The 20,089-nt window shown below is 36.0% G+C and overlaps 2 protein-coding genes across 3 annotated transcripts; both read right to left on the reverse strand.

Annotated features, from left to right (window-relative positions):
* Window positions 1-749: 749 nt before the first annotated feature.
* On the reverse strand, window positions 750-17,819 carry mamdc4 (MAM domain containing 4). Of its 2 annotated transcripts, XM_089123568.1 has the most exons (30): window positions 17,506-17,819; window positions 16,466-16,561; window positions 16,199-16,360; window positions 14,856-14,981; window positions 14,462-14,695; window positions 12,025-12,150; window positions 11,701-11,856; window positions 10,832-10,932; window positions 10,503-10,658; window positions 10,296-10,392; window positions 10,076-10,186; window positions 9,873-9,971; window positions 9,643-9,780; window positions 9,419-9,558; window positions 8,936-9,038; window positions 8,711-8,815; window positions 8,469-8,600; window positions 8,188-8,315; window positions 7,757-7,970; window positions 7,446-7,583; window positions 7,237-7,361; window positions 6,999-7,089; window positions 6,040-6,189; window positions 5,787-5,912; window positions 5,316-5,440; window positions 5,122-5,221; window positions 4,750-4,943; window positions 3,079-4,284; window positions 2,728-2,987; window positions 750-1,907 (listed from the first exon to the last, which is right to left on the reverse strand). In XM_089123568.1, the coding sequence occupies exons 1-28, from the start codon at window positions 17,549-17,551 to the stop codon at window positions 4,246-4,248; spliced, it is 3,558 nt and encodes a 1,185-aa protein (XP_088979694.1). In that variant the 5' UTR covers window positions 17,552-17,819; the 3' UTR covers window positions 750-1,907; window positions 2,728-2,987; window positions 3,079-4,245. The 2 variants fall into 2 exon arrangements, with proteins under 2 accessions (XP_088979694.1, XP_088979693.1); XM_089123567.1 differs by having other exon boundaries at window positions 2,728-4,284.
* Window positions 17,820-17,977: 158 nt separating this feature from the next.
* Window positions 17,978-19,912, reverse strand: phpt1 (phosphohistidine phosphatase 1). Its single transcript, XM_039688291.2, has 3 exons — window positions 19,678-19,912; window positions 18,894-19,021; window positions 17,978-18,791 (listed from the first exon to the last, which is right to left on the reverse strand). Exons 1-3 carry the CDS (start codon window positions 19,820-19,822, stop codon window positions 18,699-18,701), a joined length of 366 nt encoding a protein of 121 aa, XP_039544225.1. The 5' UTR covers window positions 19,823-19,912; the 3' UTR covers window positions 17,978-18,698.
* Window positions 19,913-20,089: the final 177 nt, after the last annotated feature.

Consider the following 20,089-nt stretch of genomic DNA (forward strand, 5'->3'; position numbering starts at 1 on the left):
CACACAAGGAATTGTGGGAATCTCAATTTACGTTTTTTTCACTGTAAATTATACAATGAGCTTTTCTTTTTCACTTTCAAAAACTGTAAATTTAACGGTATTTCACAGTAAAATTATATCATAGTTATTTACTGTATATAGTATGTTAACCAATTAACAGTTTTGCACTGTAGCATTTTTACAGTCTTTTACCGTTAAAATCACGATTATTTTTTATTTTGTTTTTATACATTTACCATTATTATTATTTTGTTGTTGTTACTGATTTGCTGGTATACCAGCTCTTGTGTAAGAATGGGAGCAAATCCCTTCAGCCATGTCCCAAAATCTAGTGAAAAGCTTCTCATGAGATATTAAAAAAGTTTCAGCTTTTTATTAATGTCAGTGTTTTTGAAATTAAATGTTTTGTATAAATACATATGGATGTTTGGGTGTCTATATAGTCTACTTCTGGTAAAATTAAAATGTGAAGCAACCTGTTCATCCAGTCTCCATTGTGACATTTTGGCACATCTACAGGCAGAAAACAAAAATGACGTGGCACAAGATGATCTTGACCATGTAACCTTAAAATGAAATATGTAACCCAGGTGGTTCATACTGATAATACTAAAACTATACTTGCTTAACATATTAAAGAGCCAATTCAAATATTTTTGGTGATACAAATCTAAAAAGAACAATGGTAAAATGTATAAAAATAGCTTGGTGAATGCCTCAAATGTGAAAAAACAAAAAAACATTACTACTAACATTAAGTGCGTGTTTAATTAACGTCCTTCACACACTGGTTAACACTTGTTACATCTAAAACAAGAAATAGCTTTTTTGTTTTAAACAATATGCAGAAAAAACATGCAAATTATATTTGCAAACTTGTTTTGACATCATTTACCAAAAGGTTTTGATCAAAAGTGATTCGGGATTAAAGTGACCAGTGATATCAGATTGGGATTGTTCAGAGCTCCCAGATCACCTCAGGTTGCGACTGAACCTTGCTTTTGGCTACCACAACTCAAGGCAATATACTCAGTTTAAAGAAATAAAATAGCAGCTTTCAAATTACACAAACATTCTTAAAGGGATTGGCCACCCAAAAAAAAAAAAAAAAAAAAAAAAAATCAACCCTCATGCTGTTCTAAACCTGTATGACTAGGGGTGTAACTATACTCTCATGTCACGATTCGATACATATCACGATACTGAACTCACAATACGACATTATTGTGATACTCCAAGACATATGGTAAAATGTTAACAAAAAATTGCATTGCGCTGATTGTAAAAAAGACAGACAGGCGACAGAAATGACGTAATCAACGGCGCTGAGAGACGATTGAGTAGTGTCCGAAAGGGGTGTTTCTATTATGCTGGTGAGCTCACTATATAGTGCTCTACTCCCTACCCCCTACGTAGGAGGTAGGGAGTAGTGGTTTGTGTGGAGATTTCGGACACAGCCTGTGTGTGGTTTTACAAGCGTCAACCAAGCAGCAACCATTCACTTGGACACAGAGAAGGATTATTTTAGTAAAAATCTTCATTTATGTTTATCTGAAGAAAGACATGAGTAGGCCTATATACGATGAGACAATTTTTTCATTTTTGAGTGAACTATCCCTTTAAGAAAAGATATTCAGAATTACAGTGAGAAGGAAAACTGTAAACTTTGAGCATCACAGCTGCAGTTACCACATAATCGTGAATGGCAGTGAGCGGTCCAGCATAGCTTCATTGAGTGATGATCACAGTGCAGGATGGATGATTAAGAATCACATTTATGGATCATATGTCCAAAGCAACTCTCATGTCATGCTTTCCTGACAATACGCCCAGATTTCTTTGAGTCTCGTCTCCCTGACCGGACCGGCTGGCTACTGACTCGCCACGTTCCATGACAGACACGAGCACTGTGGGTAAGAGTAAGAACAACACAGACAGTTATGAAGGTATATCATATGCACATATTTTAATTGCTGTCTAAATAGGGACTGTTTTGTGTTTTATGGTACTGTAACGGTGTGAAATGAATATTAACACCTAAACACATACCTCAGGTCTTTAGTAACCTGGGACGTCATTCACTGGCCTCCTCCTCATTGATTTTTTTTTAAAGTTAGACATCAACATTCTTCTTAGTATTTCTCCATTATACACAAAAAATGTATAAAAATGTTTATATTTTTTGTGTGAAAATTGTATAGGGTGTTAACTACCCTAGGTAACGGTGTAAGTATATATTTTTTCTGCACAACAACAATTGGATCTTTGATGACGGAACAAGTGAAATTCACATTTATTCTACAAGGAAGCAATGTTTGATACACAATGATGAAGTGAAGTTACACTCATAGTTACCACAGGCAATAAAACAAAAGAATAGGAATTATCATCAGTGTAACTTGAAATGGCTCAGAGATTTACTGCAGAGCAAGCACTAAACATAATCAAAAAGGTTACAAAATATGCTTTTTTTAATTCTTCTGTAATTGTTACTCTAATAGTTTTATATTATCGGTAGAGCATAGCGCTAAAGACCCAAATATGTGATCATTAGCGAAACAATGCATTTAAAATGTAGTAATATTACCTAAATGTGCCTGTGGTAACAAAACCAAACATTTTAATGCATATGGAAAAAAAAAACTCTTAAATAAAGTTTGGTCAGGTTCACGTGGGGAACATTTTTAGTGATTGTGACAGGTAAAAAAGCATATTTAAACATCTTACCCAGAGGTCCACATGAGGCGTTTATGTGGCTTGGCTGCTTGTCTCCTGTACTGCATCAGTCCACACACCAGCTCGTGAGCTATCATGACGTATAGTAAAAATATAAGCACCCCCGCGTCCATCCTGCCGGTAAGGTATTTGACAGGCTTTTGCACAGCAATGTGGGTCGCACGGAATTTAGCAACAGGGTCACTGAATCTCACACACGCGCACGTTTGTTATCCATCCACCGCTCCACGAGTCACTTCCCCTGTCTCGCGCTTCAAAAATAATTCATAAACAGCGGCATTTTACTCCCCATCACTGACTTGATAATCCGAATTTTAATTGTGACAAAGCAAAGATTTTCACCTTTTATTGTTGACGTAGAGTGAGCTTTGTGTTGCTTGAATTAAATCCTATTGAGCTTTTCGACAGACGGATCAGGGGGATGATGTTGCCGTGGAGACATCGCCGTTGCCAAGAGACCTCGTAATTCAGTAACAGTAGTGCCCCTTTTACGCCGACGTCACATCACAATGTTCACTAAAAGGGGTCTATACCATGTCTATGATATGAACCCCGCATACAAGTCATTCCTCGTGAAAAAAACTAAACAAAAACAAAGTGTAAACAACGACAAATAGGAAATTTAGCTTACAGCAAAATTATGCATTTCTGAAGGAGTACAAAACTCTGCCTATAACCAATTTTCATGTTTTTTTTGTAGTACTTAAAAAAAATCAGACAGACGGCAAAAGACAATCACTCTAATAATAGCTTATTGATAAATGAACTGTAAACCTTTAATACACACACTCTCACACAGAGAGAGAGAGAGAAAGTGTGAAATGTCTCAATACTATTAATAAATTAAGATATCCTTTGATTGAGATAATCTGTTAAATAATATTTCTATTAATCGCATTATACACTTTTTAAATGAATACTCAATGATATGGTAATACAATGGTAATACAATATACAATTTAATTACATTTATAAAAAGTTTTTAATATAAACCGTATAGGCTATTCTATACCGGCATTACAAAAGGAACCTCAAATAGTTTATTTATTTAAATTTTTACCATAACAAAACTACGTTGTACTCCTAAAAATGTTGTGCATAAATCTCTGTTATTCTGCAGTAGAGAGAATCCATTAAGTGAAAGACCATCCACAGGCTAGATCTTTTAGTGAGGATAGCCATGATGACCCCAAACCACTTAAACCACAAAAACAATCGAACAATTGAACAATCTATGCTATGGACATCAAATACCACAGCCTCTAAGACAGTAGTTTATTGTATATCATATATTAAATTGCATTTAATTGGATTACTTGTTTGGATAATGCCATTTTTATCCTGTGATGAAATTTTTTGGTTAGCATCAGTGTGAACATGTTGGTGTTGTTTTGCATGTGTTATAACCGGGCTAGTCCTGCCATGCCGACACAAGCAGTTCTCCTGCAGTGATGTCAGCTGTTTTGCCTGAAGGCTGCCAGTTGGTGGCACAGTCACCACAATAATCTCCTACGGCCTTGTATCCTCATGCCCCTCATCGGGATATTGCTGTAACCAGCAAACACACAAAAAGAGATTTTAATATACACACAGTTTAGATTATTAGAGATTACAGTAATCCCATATGGCTTTCTTTAATCTGTGAATACAAAATGTGAAATTTTGAAGAATTTACTGGTCGTTCTTTTCCATGCAATTACACTGAATGGGGGACTGGAGCTTTCAAGCTTAAAAATAATTATGCAAAATCACCATAAAACTATCGTCGTATTATAGCATCTGGGTGTGAAACATTTCAGATTAAAAAAAATATTCCTTTATATCATGCAATTCTGATGACTTCTCTCAGAATTGTGAGATGTAAACTCGCAACTGCAAGAAAACAAGTCAGAATGGCTTCCATAGTAAATAATGTCTGAATTTTTGGTTTTGTTTGGGGAACTATCCCTAAGGTTTAAGCTTTTACACATACACACACACACACAAAAGAACATGTACAGCCAGGTAACTTACAGCATCTCCAGAACCATACAGTTCATTGCCAAAGCCAGTGCAGGTTACATGAGATTCGTTTGAGGTATCCACTGAGGCATTGGCATTGTGTTTAGTCTTCAGGTAGAACACAAACAAGGCAGCGAGAATCAGTAAGAGCAGAATGACGAATACAACAGAGGCCACAGTGGTTCCTGTGTTGTCAGATGATGAGGCTGTAAATATAAAGATGTCATGATTTTCCTGCATCACTATATATAAGGTTTTCACACCTATCGCTTTCCAATTCATACATACTTGAAGGTATAATGGTAACAAGAATATATAACGAATCTGAATGACACTAAGGTAAAGACTAATTCGAAGAATTCTTGCTAGATGAAGAACTCTTACTTTGGTCATTCTTCTGTCCAGCACAGTTCACCCCAACCGTGTACCGCACGTCATCCAGGGCAAGAAAACCCTTCTCTCCTTTAATTCCCTCTAGTACAATCTGCCTCGCATTAAATCACAAACACAATCAGTATAATCAAACTCAAATTCATGCAGAACCAATAAGAACATTGAATAAAGTAGTGTTTGCTCACCTGGTACTCGGTTTCTGAGGTGAAATTGACACTAAAGTATTTCCAGTTTCCACCTCCCTCATCCAGAATCAGTAATTCTTGTTTGGATTCTTCAGACAGCCTCCATACTATGAGTTTGCTGTCATCTTCAGAAGAAAGCAATATAAATAATCATTATTAAATTATAATTATTACTGTTTTTAATCCAATGCAACTTGCAGTGCATTTCACAGGATATGCAATAGCTGGATCCTAGTTTTAAGGAAACGTTTGGATCAAATAAGCTGTATAATTGCCAGAGAGATTTTGTTGATAAGATATTTTAGTAGCTATGCTGCCGTTTATGTTTTGGAAAGAAGTCACCATGGCTGCATTATTTGATCCAAAATACAGTAAAAATACTTTTCTATTTTAATATAGTTTAAAATGTATTAATAATTTATAGGAATAATTTATTCCACTGATGAATTTGCAGATATAGATGTGGCATACATATGGTTGGCTGATAAACCCAAAAACTCAGGCAGGTTCCTTTGGTTGGTGGCAGGTGAGGGCTCAGCAGCCAGGCATTCCGATTAGCGGTGTCCCGTTGGGAGTTAGGAAGGACCAGAAAGTGTCCTGGAGTTATAAAGGAGACTAAATTACATCCACTTCCTCAAAATAAATAAAGCTGTGACAATGAGTATTCACATTCTCTACTTAGCATCAAACACTTTTTAGTATGAGCGTAAAGCGCATGAATCACCTTCCTCTGTGTACAGTGTGTGGTCATATGCTGGTGTGCTGTAGAACTTCTCAGCTTGCGCACTGGTCAGGTCCCAGTCTAACCAGTCTAAAGATGCATTCTGAGTGTTGGACCAACCACAGAAACCTTTCTCGAAATCACAGACTCTATCTGAAATGCACACAAACACAAATAACCAAACAACAACAACAAAACAAAAACTAAAATCTAAGCTATTTTAGAGATGTAATAATAAACAACAACATATAATAAGAATATTTATTATAATGAACAATAATATAAATGTATTCAGTGACATGCATTTATTTATTAATAATAATAATTAAAAAGAAACAATATTGTTCAAAAGTTTGGGGCCAGTGAGATTTTTTTTAAAGAAATTAACATTTTATTCAGCAAGAATACAGTAAATTGATCAAAAGTGACGTAAAGACATTTCTAATGTAACAAAAAAATTAAATTTCAATTAAATGCTGGTCATTTAGAACTTTTTCTTTTCTTTTTTTAACAACCTGAAATTCCAATAATCTATCTAATCTTAAATTAGAAAAAAAAAGCTATTTTAAATTGTAATACTATTTCACAGTTTTTGCTGTATTTTTGATTAAATAAATGCTGCTTTGGTGAGCAAAATAGACTTTGCAGTCCCCAAAATTTGAACTGTAGAATATACACTAACCTAAAGTATTATTAGGAACACCAGTTCAATTTCTCATTAATGCAATATCTAATAACTAATCCAATATCATATAATGAAGGCATTTCTGAAGGCGAAAGGGGGTCAAACACAGTATTAGTATGGTGTTCCTAATAATCCTTTAGGTGAGTGTATATTGTCAATATTTTATGCAATATATATGACAAGTTATAGATGAAAAGTAGGTGGAGAAGGTGCTTGTGAAAGTAAATGGGGTTAATTTTGATTTCATGTTGACTATAATTCACGTTTTAATTCAAACCTGGTGTGGGGCAGCTGTGGGTCGAGTAGGTGATGTCATCAATGGCAATGAAACTCAATAAGCCTCCTTCACCCTTCACCTCAAACTGCAGCTGAATCACAAAGATGCTTCAAATCTTTACACACATCCATACTCACACCTAGACCATTTATTAAAAATAACAAGCTAACAAAACAGGTGTAATTGCGATACCTTGGCATTTACAATGCTAAACGGCCTAAGGCAGCAGATCACTTACCTGCCAGTCCCCATGCCAGCTGATGTTCCCTTGGCCATGACGCCAGGCATGTCCCTGCCTGACACTGCTAGAAAATATCTGTATCATATCTCCATCAGATGGCTTCACATAGACATTCAGCGTGCCTTTGTGTGTGGGGATACATATGGTATTTACTTGAAAATGAATAGGTGTGTACACAACACAAATATGAGATCATGTTCTCTTACCTGGCTTTTCTCCCCCTGTATGGTACCAGAATTGTACACATTCGGTGTGAGTCAAACCTCTGCGCACAGGTGAGGTCAAGGTGGTCACACTGCCCAGGGGAAGGACATCCACACCGCTGTGGGCCAGCATGTAGAACCCTAGTCACAACATACTATACATCACTCCTTTAAACTAATCCAGCTAAAATAAAATAGAAAACATAGCTAGTAATCTATATCCTAAACAAGGTTGAGCTGGATCACAAACACTGCCGTGCAAGTTTAGCAAATTAGACTTCACCAATTTTCTTTCATTTTCAAATTTCCCTTACCGTTTTTTGTTTCCAGGCTGTGGTCGGTCTCCGGTCCAGTTTTGTGTATTGCCCAGCTTTGGTGTATCCACCTGGCTTTTGTAGAACTGGTATAGCCACAAGTCTGACTCTCAAACGAGCACATAGTGGGCAAGGAACAGGGTCTCGTCACAAACGCCACATCATCTAACGCTAACTGACCATCAAAACCAGAGCGAGTTGCCTCAAACACCAGCTACATAAGCGAGAAAAATGAATGGCAAGAACATTAAAGGAATTCGAAGAGAAATTTAATACTGAAAATGTTAAAACATCCCTTTTCACAGTCAGTTTATTCGATACAAATCTTCTAAACCAATATATGTGGTAGTGGCCATTTGCAAAGTCATGTGTTTTGCTGGGGATTTTGCTGTCAATTATGCATTAGGTGTGTAAACAACTTTTGTGTGCACCTGGAAAGCAGAAAGCTGAGGAGGCACAGGGCAATGGCCCTCATGCCAGACGTTACCATGGGCACCGCTGCGCATCCACAACAGCTCTTCTGAGCCATCAGCAAATAGCAGCTTTACACTGAGAGTGCCTTGGAAAGAGAAGATGGATGATGAAACAAATTAATTATAATTAAGTATAAAGTTTGAGTCAGTGTCTCAGCACAAGAAGTAGGACCTTCTGGTCATACAATGGCTGAGAAAATCACATTTTATGAAGCTGGGAAAACGGTGTTCAGATCCACCTGTGTTTGGCCCGTAGAGTTTATAGAAGAAGGACAGACAGTGCTCAGTGTGAATATACTGTCTGATTGAGAGGAGACGTCCAGAAAGACCTCGCAATGAAGTGTCCCACATATCCACCACCAGACTTCTACCTGAGAAAGAGAGAGAAGAGTAGAGAAAGGAGTTTGTATGATGATGATAAAATAACATAAAGTTCAAATTTAATTCACTAAAAATTAAGCAACATTAAAAGTCTCCTGACCATCATGGACAGTGTGGTCCATTCCAGTATGAAGCTTCCAGTCATAATTATCTGTTTGGTCCTGGTACCACCCGCACAAATTTACCTCAAAATTACATGATACATCTGTTATAGGAAAAACAATAATGAAAAAAAATCATTTTATTTAGCCAACCAAATCATTTAGAGACAATTAAAATAAACCATGCAAAAAATAGTGTTAAAAAATGATTTGTATCCACTCACCACCAGAGGGGATATAAAGAGGAGAACAGTTAACAAAGTACACATCCTTCACTGCAATCTGGTTACTTGGGGAGAGCTCTTCAGAATGGGCCATGAATTCAAACTGAGAAAGAAAGAAGAAAATAGACAAAAACAGAGAGCTAGATGATGATAGATAGATAGATAGATAGATAGATAGATAGATAGATAGATAGATAGATAGATAGATAGATAGATAGATAGATAGATAGATAGATAGATAGATAGATAGATAGATAGATAGATAGATGGATAGATAGATGGATAGATGGATAGATGGATAGATGGATAGATGGATGGATGGACAGATGGACGGACGGACGGATGGACGGATGGATGGATAGACAGACAGACAGATAGATAGATATATATACAGATAGATAGATAGATAGATAGATAGATAGATAGATAGATAGATAGATAGATAGATAGATAGATAGATAGATAGATAGATAGATAGTCTACCTGAAAGCGATTATCTCTTGCTCCAACATACACTTCCTCTTTTAGCCAAGTCCCTGCCATCTTATTGGTCCTTCCAGTAAAGTTCCACAGCACAGAATGAGTCCCAAACACACTGTCCACAACATACACTGCCAGTTTACCTGCAAAGAGAGGAAGAGAGTCTATAGTCTAATATCACGCTAACTAACAGAGGAGAGACAGGTGTATTACAGCTGATGTCGTACCTATGTGTGGGTTACTGCCATTGAGACTGTAGGAGAACTGAAGGGTGCACGCTGGACCTGACGGACCCAGGAGAGGGGTACGAGTTTGAGCTTCACTTAACTGCTGCCCAGGAGCACCAGTCACAAACAGGAACTCTTCTATTGACACACATACACAAATTACATTCAATTATCTAGCATTTTCTTAATTCCATCATGCTAAAAACGGATTTTTTTTTGGTTGTTTTTACCTTGAACGAAGGTGTCATTATACTTTTCTAGCTCCCAGGCCTGGCTCCCTATACTAGTATCTGTCCAGCCAGAGCTTCCCATCTCATATGAGAAGTCCCCTATGTACACAACAAAGACCCTCAATGTGTATACACTTGTATACACCAAAACAAACATGCAAATTCACTTAACACACACACATAATTGTATAGGTGGTACTCACCACACTGAGCTTCATCTTCTCCAGCAGGACAGTCCTCTTTAAAGTCACAGATTTTTAGACTGTCCTCTATGCAAGGTTTAGCGGGAGGCTTTGGAAATACTGGCATTGATGCTGTATAAAAGGCAATGACACTTGTTTTATAAATTTACAGCCAAATGTGTTGGCAAACACAGAGTTGTGGTGTATAATCGACGTAGACAGGCATAAAATCAGAGAGTACCATTATCATTGGATAAGATGCACTCAGGAGACAACACAATATCATCAATGGCGATCCCTCCATACGTATGGTTTCGAATGGCAGCAACAAATAGTATCTGATTGGGGAAAGTTCAATACATAAGACAGCATTTATGACTGCTGTGTGATAAAAAAAGCAGGAAACTTCTGAGAGTGATGATGTCAGAGGAGCAATGAGTTCAAGTACCTGGAACGTGCTATTGACAACAAACTCCACCTCAGCCTTTACCCATAAGTCCCCAAGAGCACCTCCACGTTCCCACACAGGATAAATCTCCGTCCCAGCCACCAACACAGACAGTCCGCCCGACACTCGGCCAAACTGATGTGTGTACATTATCATCTGTAATTATGGACAATGGGTGTAAAGTGTAAGCCTATAGACACCGAGATGTCCCCTAATCCTGCGTATGTGGTTACAATCCTGATAAAAAGTAGTGTATTAAGTTCAAGTTGTGCCTTTATTGTCATGCTACTGCTCCATTTAATAAGTATTTGGTACTATACTGTACATACCCGGCAAGGATGTGTGTCATTGGTTGGTGCCAGGAGAGGGCTTTGAAAAGACGTCCAATCACTCGTCAGGATGTCCGGCTTGGTTACATATAAGAAATGTCCTGAAGAGTAATTATTTATTGACTTATTTTGAGACTTCAATGCACATGTCAGTGTTACCTTTAACAAAAAAAACAGCAATAAACACAACTAGGAAAAAATAAATAAAATACATTTTCATGACTCTATAACTATAAAAAATAAAATAAAAATGGTCACAAATTAAGTAAAGTTCTTGATCCACTACTGTTCAAAGGTTTGGGGTTGGTTTTTTATTTTTTAATGGTTTTTAGATTTTTTTTTTATGTTTTTAAAAGAACTCTATTATGCTCCAAGGCTACATTTAATCAAAAATATTGTACAAAATGTTATTACGATTTAAAATGTATTCCTGTGACGGCAAAGCTGAATTTTCAGCATCATTTTATCCTATTTTAAAATTCTAAATTCAATATTTTAAATTCTAATATGCTGATTTGTTGCTCAAGAAACAGTATTATTATGAATTTAGAAATCAGTTGTGCTGCTTAATATTTTGTGTTATATTTAATATATTATATATTAATATTTGTTGTTAGCATTTATTGGAAACAGAAATCTTTTGTAACATTATACTTTACTGTCATGATCAATTTAATTTAACCATGCTAAAATAAAAGTATTAATTTATTTCCAACAGTGGTGTACATGGTATATTATAAAATCATTCTAACCCACCTGTATTAAACATTGAAATGCGACTAGACGAAATAGAAAAAACTAAGATAAATAAATAATAATAAATGAAAATTTTTAAACTATAATAACCCTGCTTACTGGCCTGCACATACCCGTCATCGTGTTAGTTGAGTGGTCTCTACCAGGTCCTTTTTGAGGCTCAGAAAGTGATATATTCATCTGATTTGTTCTTGTCCATTTCAAGGGTGATATTGTCCTTATGTCCCATCCACAAAGACCATCCTCAAAGTCACAGCCCATGTTCTGCTCTGTGCATAATTAATAGACACCAATATAACAAACATTATCAGCGATTATGACTCCAGACCAGCAGTTGGGGATCTAACTCAAGAATCAAATGCACTGAAGACTAAATGAATGAACATATTTCCTCATCAATACATCATTGATTTCTCTCACTAGATTATGGTCCTCACCACAGTTCTCTTCATCCGTTCCATCAGCACAGTCATCCGTGCCGTCACACACTTTATAGTCCTCCACACATCCCTCCCGCTTACATGTCACAAAACCAGGTATGCATGTTCCACTTTCAGGAGGAACTGAAAGAGAGAGGGAGAATCCAAACATCCTTATCACTGATGGTGTTATCCATTAAAAGCATGGATGCCCAGTTGTTGACTTTTAAGGCATGCAGATAATAAATGCGATAAAAAAAAAATATATATATATATATATATATATATACAGTGCCCACCACAATTATTGCCACCCCTGTTTAAGATGTGGTCGAGGACTTTTAAAAATTCTCCCTTTTTTTTAAACAACATAGAACCCAAATGCAAAAAAAGAGAAAAATCCAACCTTTTATTTAAGTACATTACTTTGGTGGTAAAAAAAAATGTAAAAATTTAGAAAAATAAAAACTTCAAATCATGTGTCCCACAATTATTGGCACCCCTAACAATTCCGCTGAAAAATGTAATTGATTTTAAAAAAATATATATTTTCTGTAGTTGCTAATGTTGGTCAGGATATCTAGGAACTTTTAATTAGTAATTCATGACTTCCTATTTCCCTGGGGTATAAATATGACATGACACATATGCCTAATTCTCTTACCCATTTGTCAACATGGCAAAGACAAGAGAACACACCATTCAAGTAAGGCAGATGTGTGTTGACCTTTATAAGTCAGGCAATGGCTACAAGAAAATAGCCACTCACCTTATCTTGCCCGTATCTAAAGTTAGAGGAATCATTAAGAAGTTTAAAACAACAGGAACAGTGACAAACAAGGCTGGAAGAGGTCCCAAGTTTATCTTACCACAACGCACTGTGAGGAGGATGCTAAGAAAAGTAAAACAAAGTCCTAAGCTCACTGTCACAGAATTGCATCAAATAGTGGCATCTTGGGGTCACAAAATCTCCAAAACAACCATCAGACGCTCTCTACATGCCAACAAGATGTTTGGGAGGCATGCTAGGAAAAAGCCTTTTCTCACTAACACTGACAAACGTAAACGTCTGGAGTTTGCCAAGCGGCACTGGGACTTCATCTGGGATCGTGTGCTTTGGTCGGATGAGACTAAGATTGAGCTTTTTGGCAACAAACACTCTAAGTGGATCTGGTGTAAAACAAAAGATGTGTATGCCGAAAAGTACCTCATGCCCACCGTGAAGTATGGTGGAGGATCTGTGATGCTGTGGGCCTGTTTCTCTTCCAAAGGCCCTGGGAACCTTGTTAGGGTGCATGGCATTATGAACGCTTTGAACTACCAGGACATTTTAAATAAAAACCTGATGGCCTCTGCCAGAAAGCTGAAGATGGGTCGTCATTGGGTCTTTCAGCAGGATAATGATCCAAAACGTGTAGCAAAATCTACACAAAAATGGTTCAGTCACAAACTCAAGGTCCTCCCATGGCCATCTCAGTCCCCAGACCTCAATCCAATCGAAAACCTGTGGGGTGAGCTAAAGAGGAGAGTGCACAAGAGAGGGCCCAGGATTCTGGATGATCTAGAAAGGTTTTTCAATGAAGAATGGTCAAAGATCCCTTTCTCTGTGTTCTCCAATCTTGTGAAATGTTATAGGAGGAGATTAAGTGCTGTCTTGTTGGCAAAAGGGGGTTGTACAAAGTATTAACATCAGGGGTGCCAATAATTGTGGGACACATGATTTGAAGCGTTTATTTTTTTAAATGTTACATTTTTTTTTTACCACCAAAGTAATGTACTTAAATAAAAGGTTGGATTTTTCTCTTTTTTTGCATTTGGATTCTATGTTGTTTAAAAAAAAGGGAGAATTTTTAAAAGTCCTCGACCACATCTTAAACAGGGGTGCCAATAATTGTGGTGGGCACTGTATATATATATATATATATATCTTATGCTTACCCAGGCAGCATTTATTTGATCAAAAATGTAATATATTAATATAAACAGTAATATGTATAAAAACATTTTTGTGGAATCCGTGAAAATCTTTTTTTTTTATTCTCCAACTTATTTTTAGATTTAAGAACAGCATTTATTTGAAATAAAAATCTTTTGTGACGTTTTAAATGTTTAACAAAAGTATTAATTTCTTTAAATAAAGTACTAAAACATTGCTGTGGATTTTCCTTTATACATTCTTCATAATATTTTTTGGGGGAAAAATCATCACTTTGAAACTGCATTTAATGCATCAGACAAATTAAATCAATCTTTTCTAAATTTTAAAATGAAAATACTTAGGACTCCACGTCATGCCTAAAGATGCCCCTTAGCTGTTCTAAATTCAGTGTAAAATAGGGCTTCTTGGGCCTTATTGCTTTATTAAAATAAAATAAAATAAAATCTGGTTGTTCCAGCTTTTCTTGTATAAATGTACAAAATAATATGTGAATGACCTTTTTCCATTTGTTCTTACCTGGCAGGGCACAATCTAGAAATTCCATGTGATCGACGGACACATCTCCCTGCTTCCCTTCACTGCGTCTGGAATGAAGCTGGATGTGGAAAGGGCCCGGAATACGGCCAAGGTAAACGGTGGCCTCCCTCCAGCCTCGGAAGCTAGAGTTCTCTGGCCTCCAAACTACAGCTTCTTCGCCGCCAGTTTGCAACACTGACCCCCACAGAGGGGCATCACCCAGCCCTGTGTAACCTAAAACATACACACACAAACTGAATTCACAAGTGTTGAAGCAACAACCTATACGGTTAGATGTGTCCGTTTCCTCTGAGTAATCTTTATTTAATACTACTCTACAGGTTAATTAGTCCATATTTGATGCAGTTTTGAATGTGCTAGTATGTGTGTGAACCTGAGTCCCAGATGAAGTATCTGAGCCGAAGGCGACAAGTAGGAGAGGAATGTTTTATTGTAGGGGACACGAGCACAGCAGTTCTCGGGGCATCTGAAGTCACAGCTGTCACTGCCATAAACCAGCCTGAGAAACACAGAAATATTACATGAAAAGAAACCTTGATATCACTTATCAATAAGATTCAATTTGTTAACATTAGTCAATGTATCAGGTCGAATGATGTAACAATGAATACAACTTGTACACAGCATTTAATAATCTATTGGCCGGTTTCACAGTCAAGGCCTAGTCATAGACTAATGCGTGTTTTGAGCTGTTTTAACTGAAAGCAACTTGAAGTGGCATATCTTAAATTAGTATCAATTTATACTATAAAATTAGTAAATGTATTACGAATGAGTTTAAATTAATAATGAATAATAATATATTTAGAAATGAAAATGCTTTATAAATAAACACTGTAAAAAATGTCAATTATTAGTTCACAATACCTGATGCTTATGGTAATTAACTAAAATAGTTTCTGCAATATTTTTAAACAAAACCATTTAAACATAATTAGTAATTCTTGTATAATAATTAAATGCAGCAATAGACTAAATTAGAAAACTAAAAAACATGCAGAAAAAAAAAATCATGACCATTTACACTACCATTGGTTGGTAAGATTTTAAATATTTTTAAAGGTATTCTCTTATGCTCACCAAGGCTACATTTGTTTTATCAAAAATACAGTAATAATCACTTGTATATATTTTAATATATTTAAAATGTTAATTTATTCCAGTGATGATAAAGTTAAATTTTCAGTATCATTACTCCAGTCTTCAGTGTCACATGATCCTTCAGAAATCATTAAAATTTGCTGATTTGCTGCTCAAGTAACATTTATTTTTACTATCAAAGTTAAAAACAGGGATGATTAAATGTTTGTGGAAACCATGATACATTTTTATTTCAGGAATCAAAACGATTTATATTAACGTACAATATTCTAATTTTGAATTTGGGGTTTTCATAAGCTGTAAGCCATATTCATCAAAAATATAATAAATAAAGGCTGAAATATTTCACTTTGCATGTAATGAGTCTATGTAATATTAGTTTAACCTTTTAAGTTGAATAACTGAAATAAACTTTTGAACGATATTCAAATTTTTCGAGTTTCTTCTGTATATGTATATACGATAAACATCAACAACAAAAAACATTAGGTCTATCCCTCACAGCCATAGGGTGCTGCTCTGAATAAGGTCTTCAGTTTAATTTAACACAAGTAAATTTATCACTTGGAAAGGCTTTCTAAAACCAACAGAAGGGTAAACTGAATTGTCATGTACCTGTGGAAGTGCCAGTGGTGTAGTCGGAGGACGGCCCACTGTCAGGAAGAGTGTTTCCTCTCTGCTGTCTCTGCCACATATACACACCTTCTTCTGAATTTTCAGTCCATCCACACTTCCCCTCGTGCTCAAAATCACACACAAACTCTCGTCCTCGATAACCTGGTATTCAACCAGTAAAAACATGAATGTCAAGAGGCGAATGACATATATAAATATATGACTGCATTCCAGAAGGTATGAATATACAGAATTTCAGTATCTTACCACAGTCCTGCTCATCACTACAGTCTTTACAGTCACAAACAAAATCACATCTGTCTTCTGGGGTGCCGCTGCAGTCTTCCCGATCCAGTGCGGCAGCTGTCGAATACGAGTAATGATGAAGACACATATTGGCCTTTCGCAGTTGTGCTTATAGAATCCAAAACATGGACATCACAGTGCTATTACTCTACGATTATGAAAGCTTTTAGGAATTACACATGCTCCTTCAGAAATCATTTTAATATATTGATTTGCTGCTCTACAAACATGTATTACTATTTTTTTTTATCATCAATTAACTGTTGTGCTGGGAAACCATGAATCAGTTTTTCAGGATTCTGTGAACAAGATAAAACATCTTAATGAAATAAATAGGACAGTTGAAGACTGAAAAGTAAGTGATTGAGAACTTAGGCTTCATGAGGGTTGAGAAATAAAAACCACATGAATTTATAAATCTTCAAGTCGTCACAAAGGTGTGTCTATTTAGTAATTGCACACAGTACGCAGTCAAAGGTCTCTGATACGAGGCTGCATTCCTGTATACAAGGACAACATTTCTTATACAATGTAGAAATGCAATGAGGTAAGATGCCAGACATTGCATTCTGTAAAGTACAATCAACTTGGAAGTTTAAGTGATTTCAACTTAAATTACATTAAACAAAACTTAAAACATGAGTTGAATCTTGTACAACTTATTAAAATAAAGTTTAAAATTGATGAACTTATTTTGATGAGTTAAAGCAATGTAAAAACATAAGTCATCATAACTTTTAGTTCATATAATTTTTGACAGCAAGCATCAAGTCATGCTTCTGCAGCTATGACGAGTTTAGAATAAAAAACTTAATTAAATGTATTTGATATTGATTTGATTTAACTTAATGGAGCATATTTATAGAAATATTAATATTACAATTAGAAAATTGAACAACAAAATCTAAAAAATACGAGAAATAAAAACACACTGCAATCAACCAAAAAAAAAAAAAAAAAACATTTACAACAATGAAAGGAACAAAAACAGCAAATCTCACCCTTCATCATGAGACACACAAGGAGAATCCAGTGACATGTAGCCATCTTTGCTTTAGACACCAGTCAGAACAAGAGCTGTTCTTCAGCATACAGTGTACAAAAGCACTGCGCTGCTGCCACAAATTAAGTTCTGAACTTCACCTGTGTCCCTCCCTTCTGATTCCACATAGAGATAATACATGGACTTTATATTTTAACCCTCAGACGAATGCCAGACCCTTTCCTTTAAATCTGCTCAGCTCTTCTGAAATAAGCAGCACACAGACTGTCAGTTTATTCTGGCCTCAACACTAGATACGTTACCAAACAATGTTACTATTTAGCCAAAATGAACTGCACATTCTGGTCTTACTAACAGTAGGAAATAGTAAACCATTTCTAGGGTTCGGCCTGCAAGTAAACCTTAAAGAGATAAGCAAAGAAACAAGAAATTGAATATATATGCAATAAAAGAGGCAGCAGATTCAGTACTAGAGGCAAAAATAAATGAATTTATTAAATGGTGTTGATCAATCCATTTCTGTTAATGTTGTAAATTCAGAATGTTAACATTCTCAGGATGTCATTATGCCATAATATTTTATAGTCAAGAAAGTCATAGCATATCCTAATAGCATCTTCTAATAAAAATGCTGACAAAACGGATGTGAAGTGGATTATCAAGTTTATCAGGTAAGGTTTACAACCTCGGGATCAGGTTTGCTTTAGAAATCATTAAGATTCATTTTGTTGCGGTTAAGCACAGCAATTTCCCATACTAAGACTTTTGCCTTTGATATAGCAGGTTGTATCCCAACATTTTACCAACTTAAATACATGACAAAATTTCTAAGAGCACTTTATTATCATTTCAGGATGTCACTGTTGGACTATATAACTTTTTACGGTTTTAATGAAGTACTTAACCTTTCCCTCTAACCTGTTCTGTGCTTTGTTTCATCATTTCCTATATTTGCCAATATAAAGACCAATGACCATAAACATAAGTGCATTCTTCTCTCTTTGTAGCCATGTGTTAATCTACACATGAAGTTAAAAACCAATCAAAAATAATGGACTAAGCGTTTTATCCACACACCCATTCCTAACAGAAACGTTCTAGAGAGTTCTGTTGTTTCTCAGGCTTGGCACATCAGTAGTCCAGGAATATTGAGTCCTCCTTCTGAGCTGTCATAGATTCCATGTAACCGACTCAATATCCTTCATCTGCCCAGGTCACCTCATAGTCTGGGTAATGTTTTTTTATCTTCTCTGTGGAAACAGAATGGTTTGCTTTCCCAAATCCCTGGAACACACACACACACACACACACAAAAAGAGGAAGAACTGATTATTGGATAATTTCCTTCAAGGCATACAACATTATACACAGGAATATCATGCATACCATGGAATAACCGTAGACGTGGATCTTCTTTGCGTCTTTTTCATGTTTGATTCTTCCACCTCCAAGACACTCACAATCCAATCCTCCACTTCTCTCCAGTTCTCCAGCCACACGGTCATAGATATCAGCTTAAAGAGATACAACCTTATGAAGGTTTTTGTAGCAAGAGTAAGTTGTACAAGTAAACCTTTGTCGTCCAATCAAATGTCCAGTCGAAAGTTCCTAAAAACTGTTACATGTCTAAAATGATGAAAGTGCTTTGTATAAGACAGAAAAGGCCAAATCACGTTTGTATACAAATAGACGTATAAAAAGGAGATCAATCAAAAGTCAAAATGATGAACATTCAATCTGGTGGGGATTTTGATTAATTCCAGTGAGGCGAATCTTTTTAAACAGTTCACTAAAAAGATTCGTTGATTGGCCATTTCTGCAGGTGAACAAGAACGATTCGTGAGCTGAAAAGATTAGTTCAAAACACTGACTCGTTTAAAAAAACACCCTATTCTACAACAGCAGCAAGTTAATAGCATATTATTTTACTCAAACTTTAAACTTAAATTTCTTTTTTTAGAAAGGCATAACGTTTATTCAAAACTAAGCGATTCGATATCCTAAACACAGAGCCAAAATAATCGTAATTTGTACTACTAGTCTGCAGGCAGTATTACTATTTTCAAATGTATTTTCTGACATATCCAAAACCTATTGCACGTGTTGTTAATAAATGTGCATATACTCTATACCTCCTGACATTCATTCAAACATTTGAATGTAACCCTACCATGATACTCGGCCCATGCGTATCCCCTCACAATATCAACATATGAATCATCATCTTTGCTGTGAACTCGTATGAGGACATATTTGAAGACGCCATTGGGATCTAAATCAGCCTCTGGGATTTTAGCGAGACGTTCGGCGGACATTATTGCAAAAACGGTAACGAAAAATCCTAACACGACAGCTACATTTAGAACTACAGCAACAGAAAAGCGCTTGTGTTTTTGGCGAACTTGACTGAATGGATTCATATTAGCGACACCTACCGGGTTGGAGCAAAATTACAGTATTGAAACAGCACAGAAGGCTTTCCTGCCACCAAAAGTTACGTTTGGTGTTTTTATGCACTAAACTAAGAATCTTTGTGTAATATTTTGATTATAATTAGGTTTTATTTACACAAAAGTTCATTT

The sequence above is a fragment of the Pimephales promelas genome, chromosome 19 (assembly GCF_988280905.1).
Source record: "Pimephales promelas chromosome 19, fPimPro1.hap1.1, whole genome shotgun sequence".
Taxonomy (NCBI): domain Eukaryota; kingdom Metazoa; phylum Chordata; class Actinopteri; order Cypriniformes; family Leuciscidae; genus Pimephales; species Pimephales promelas.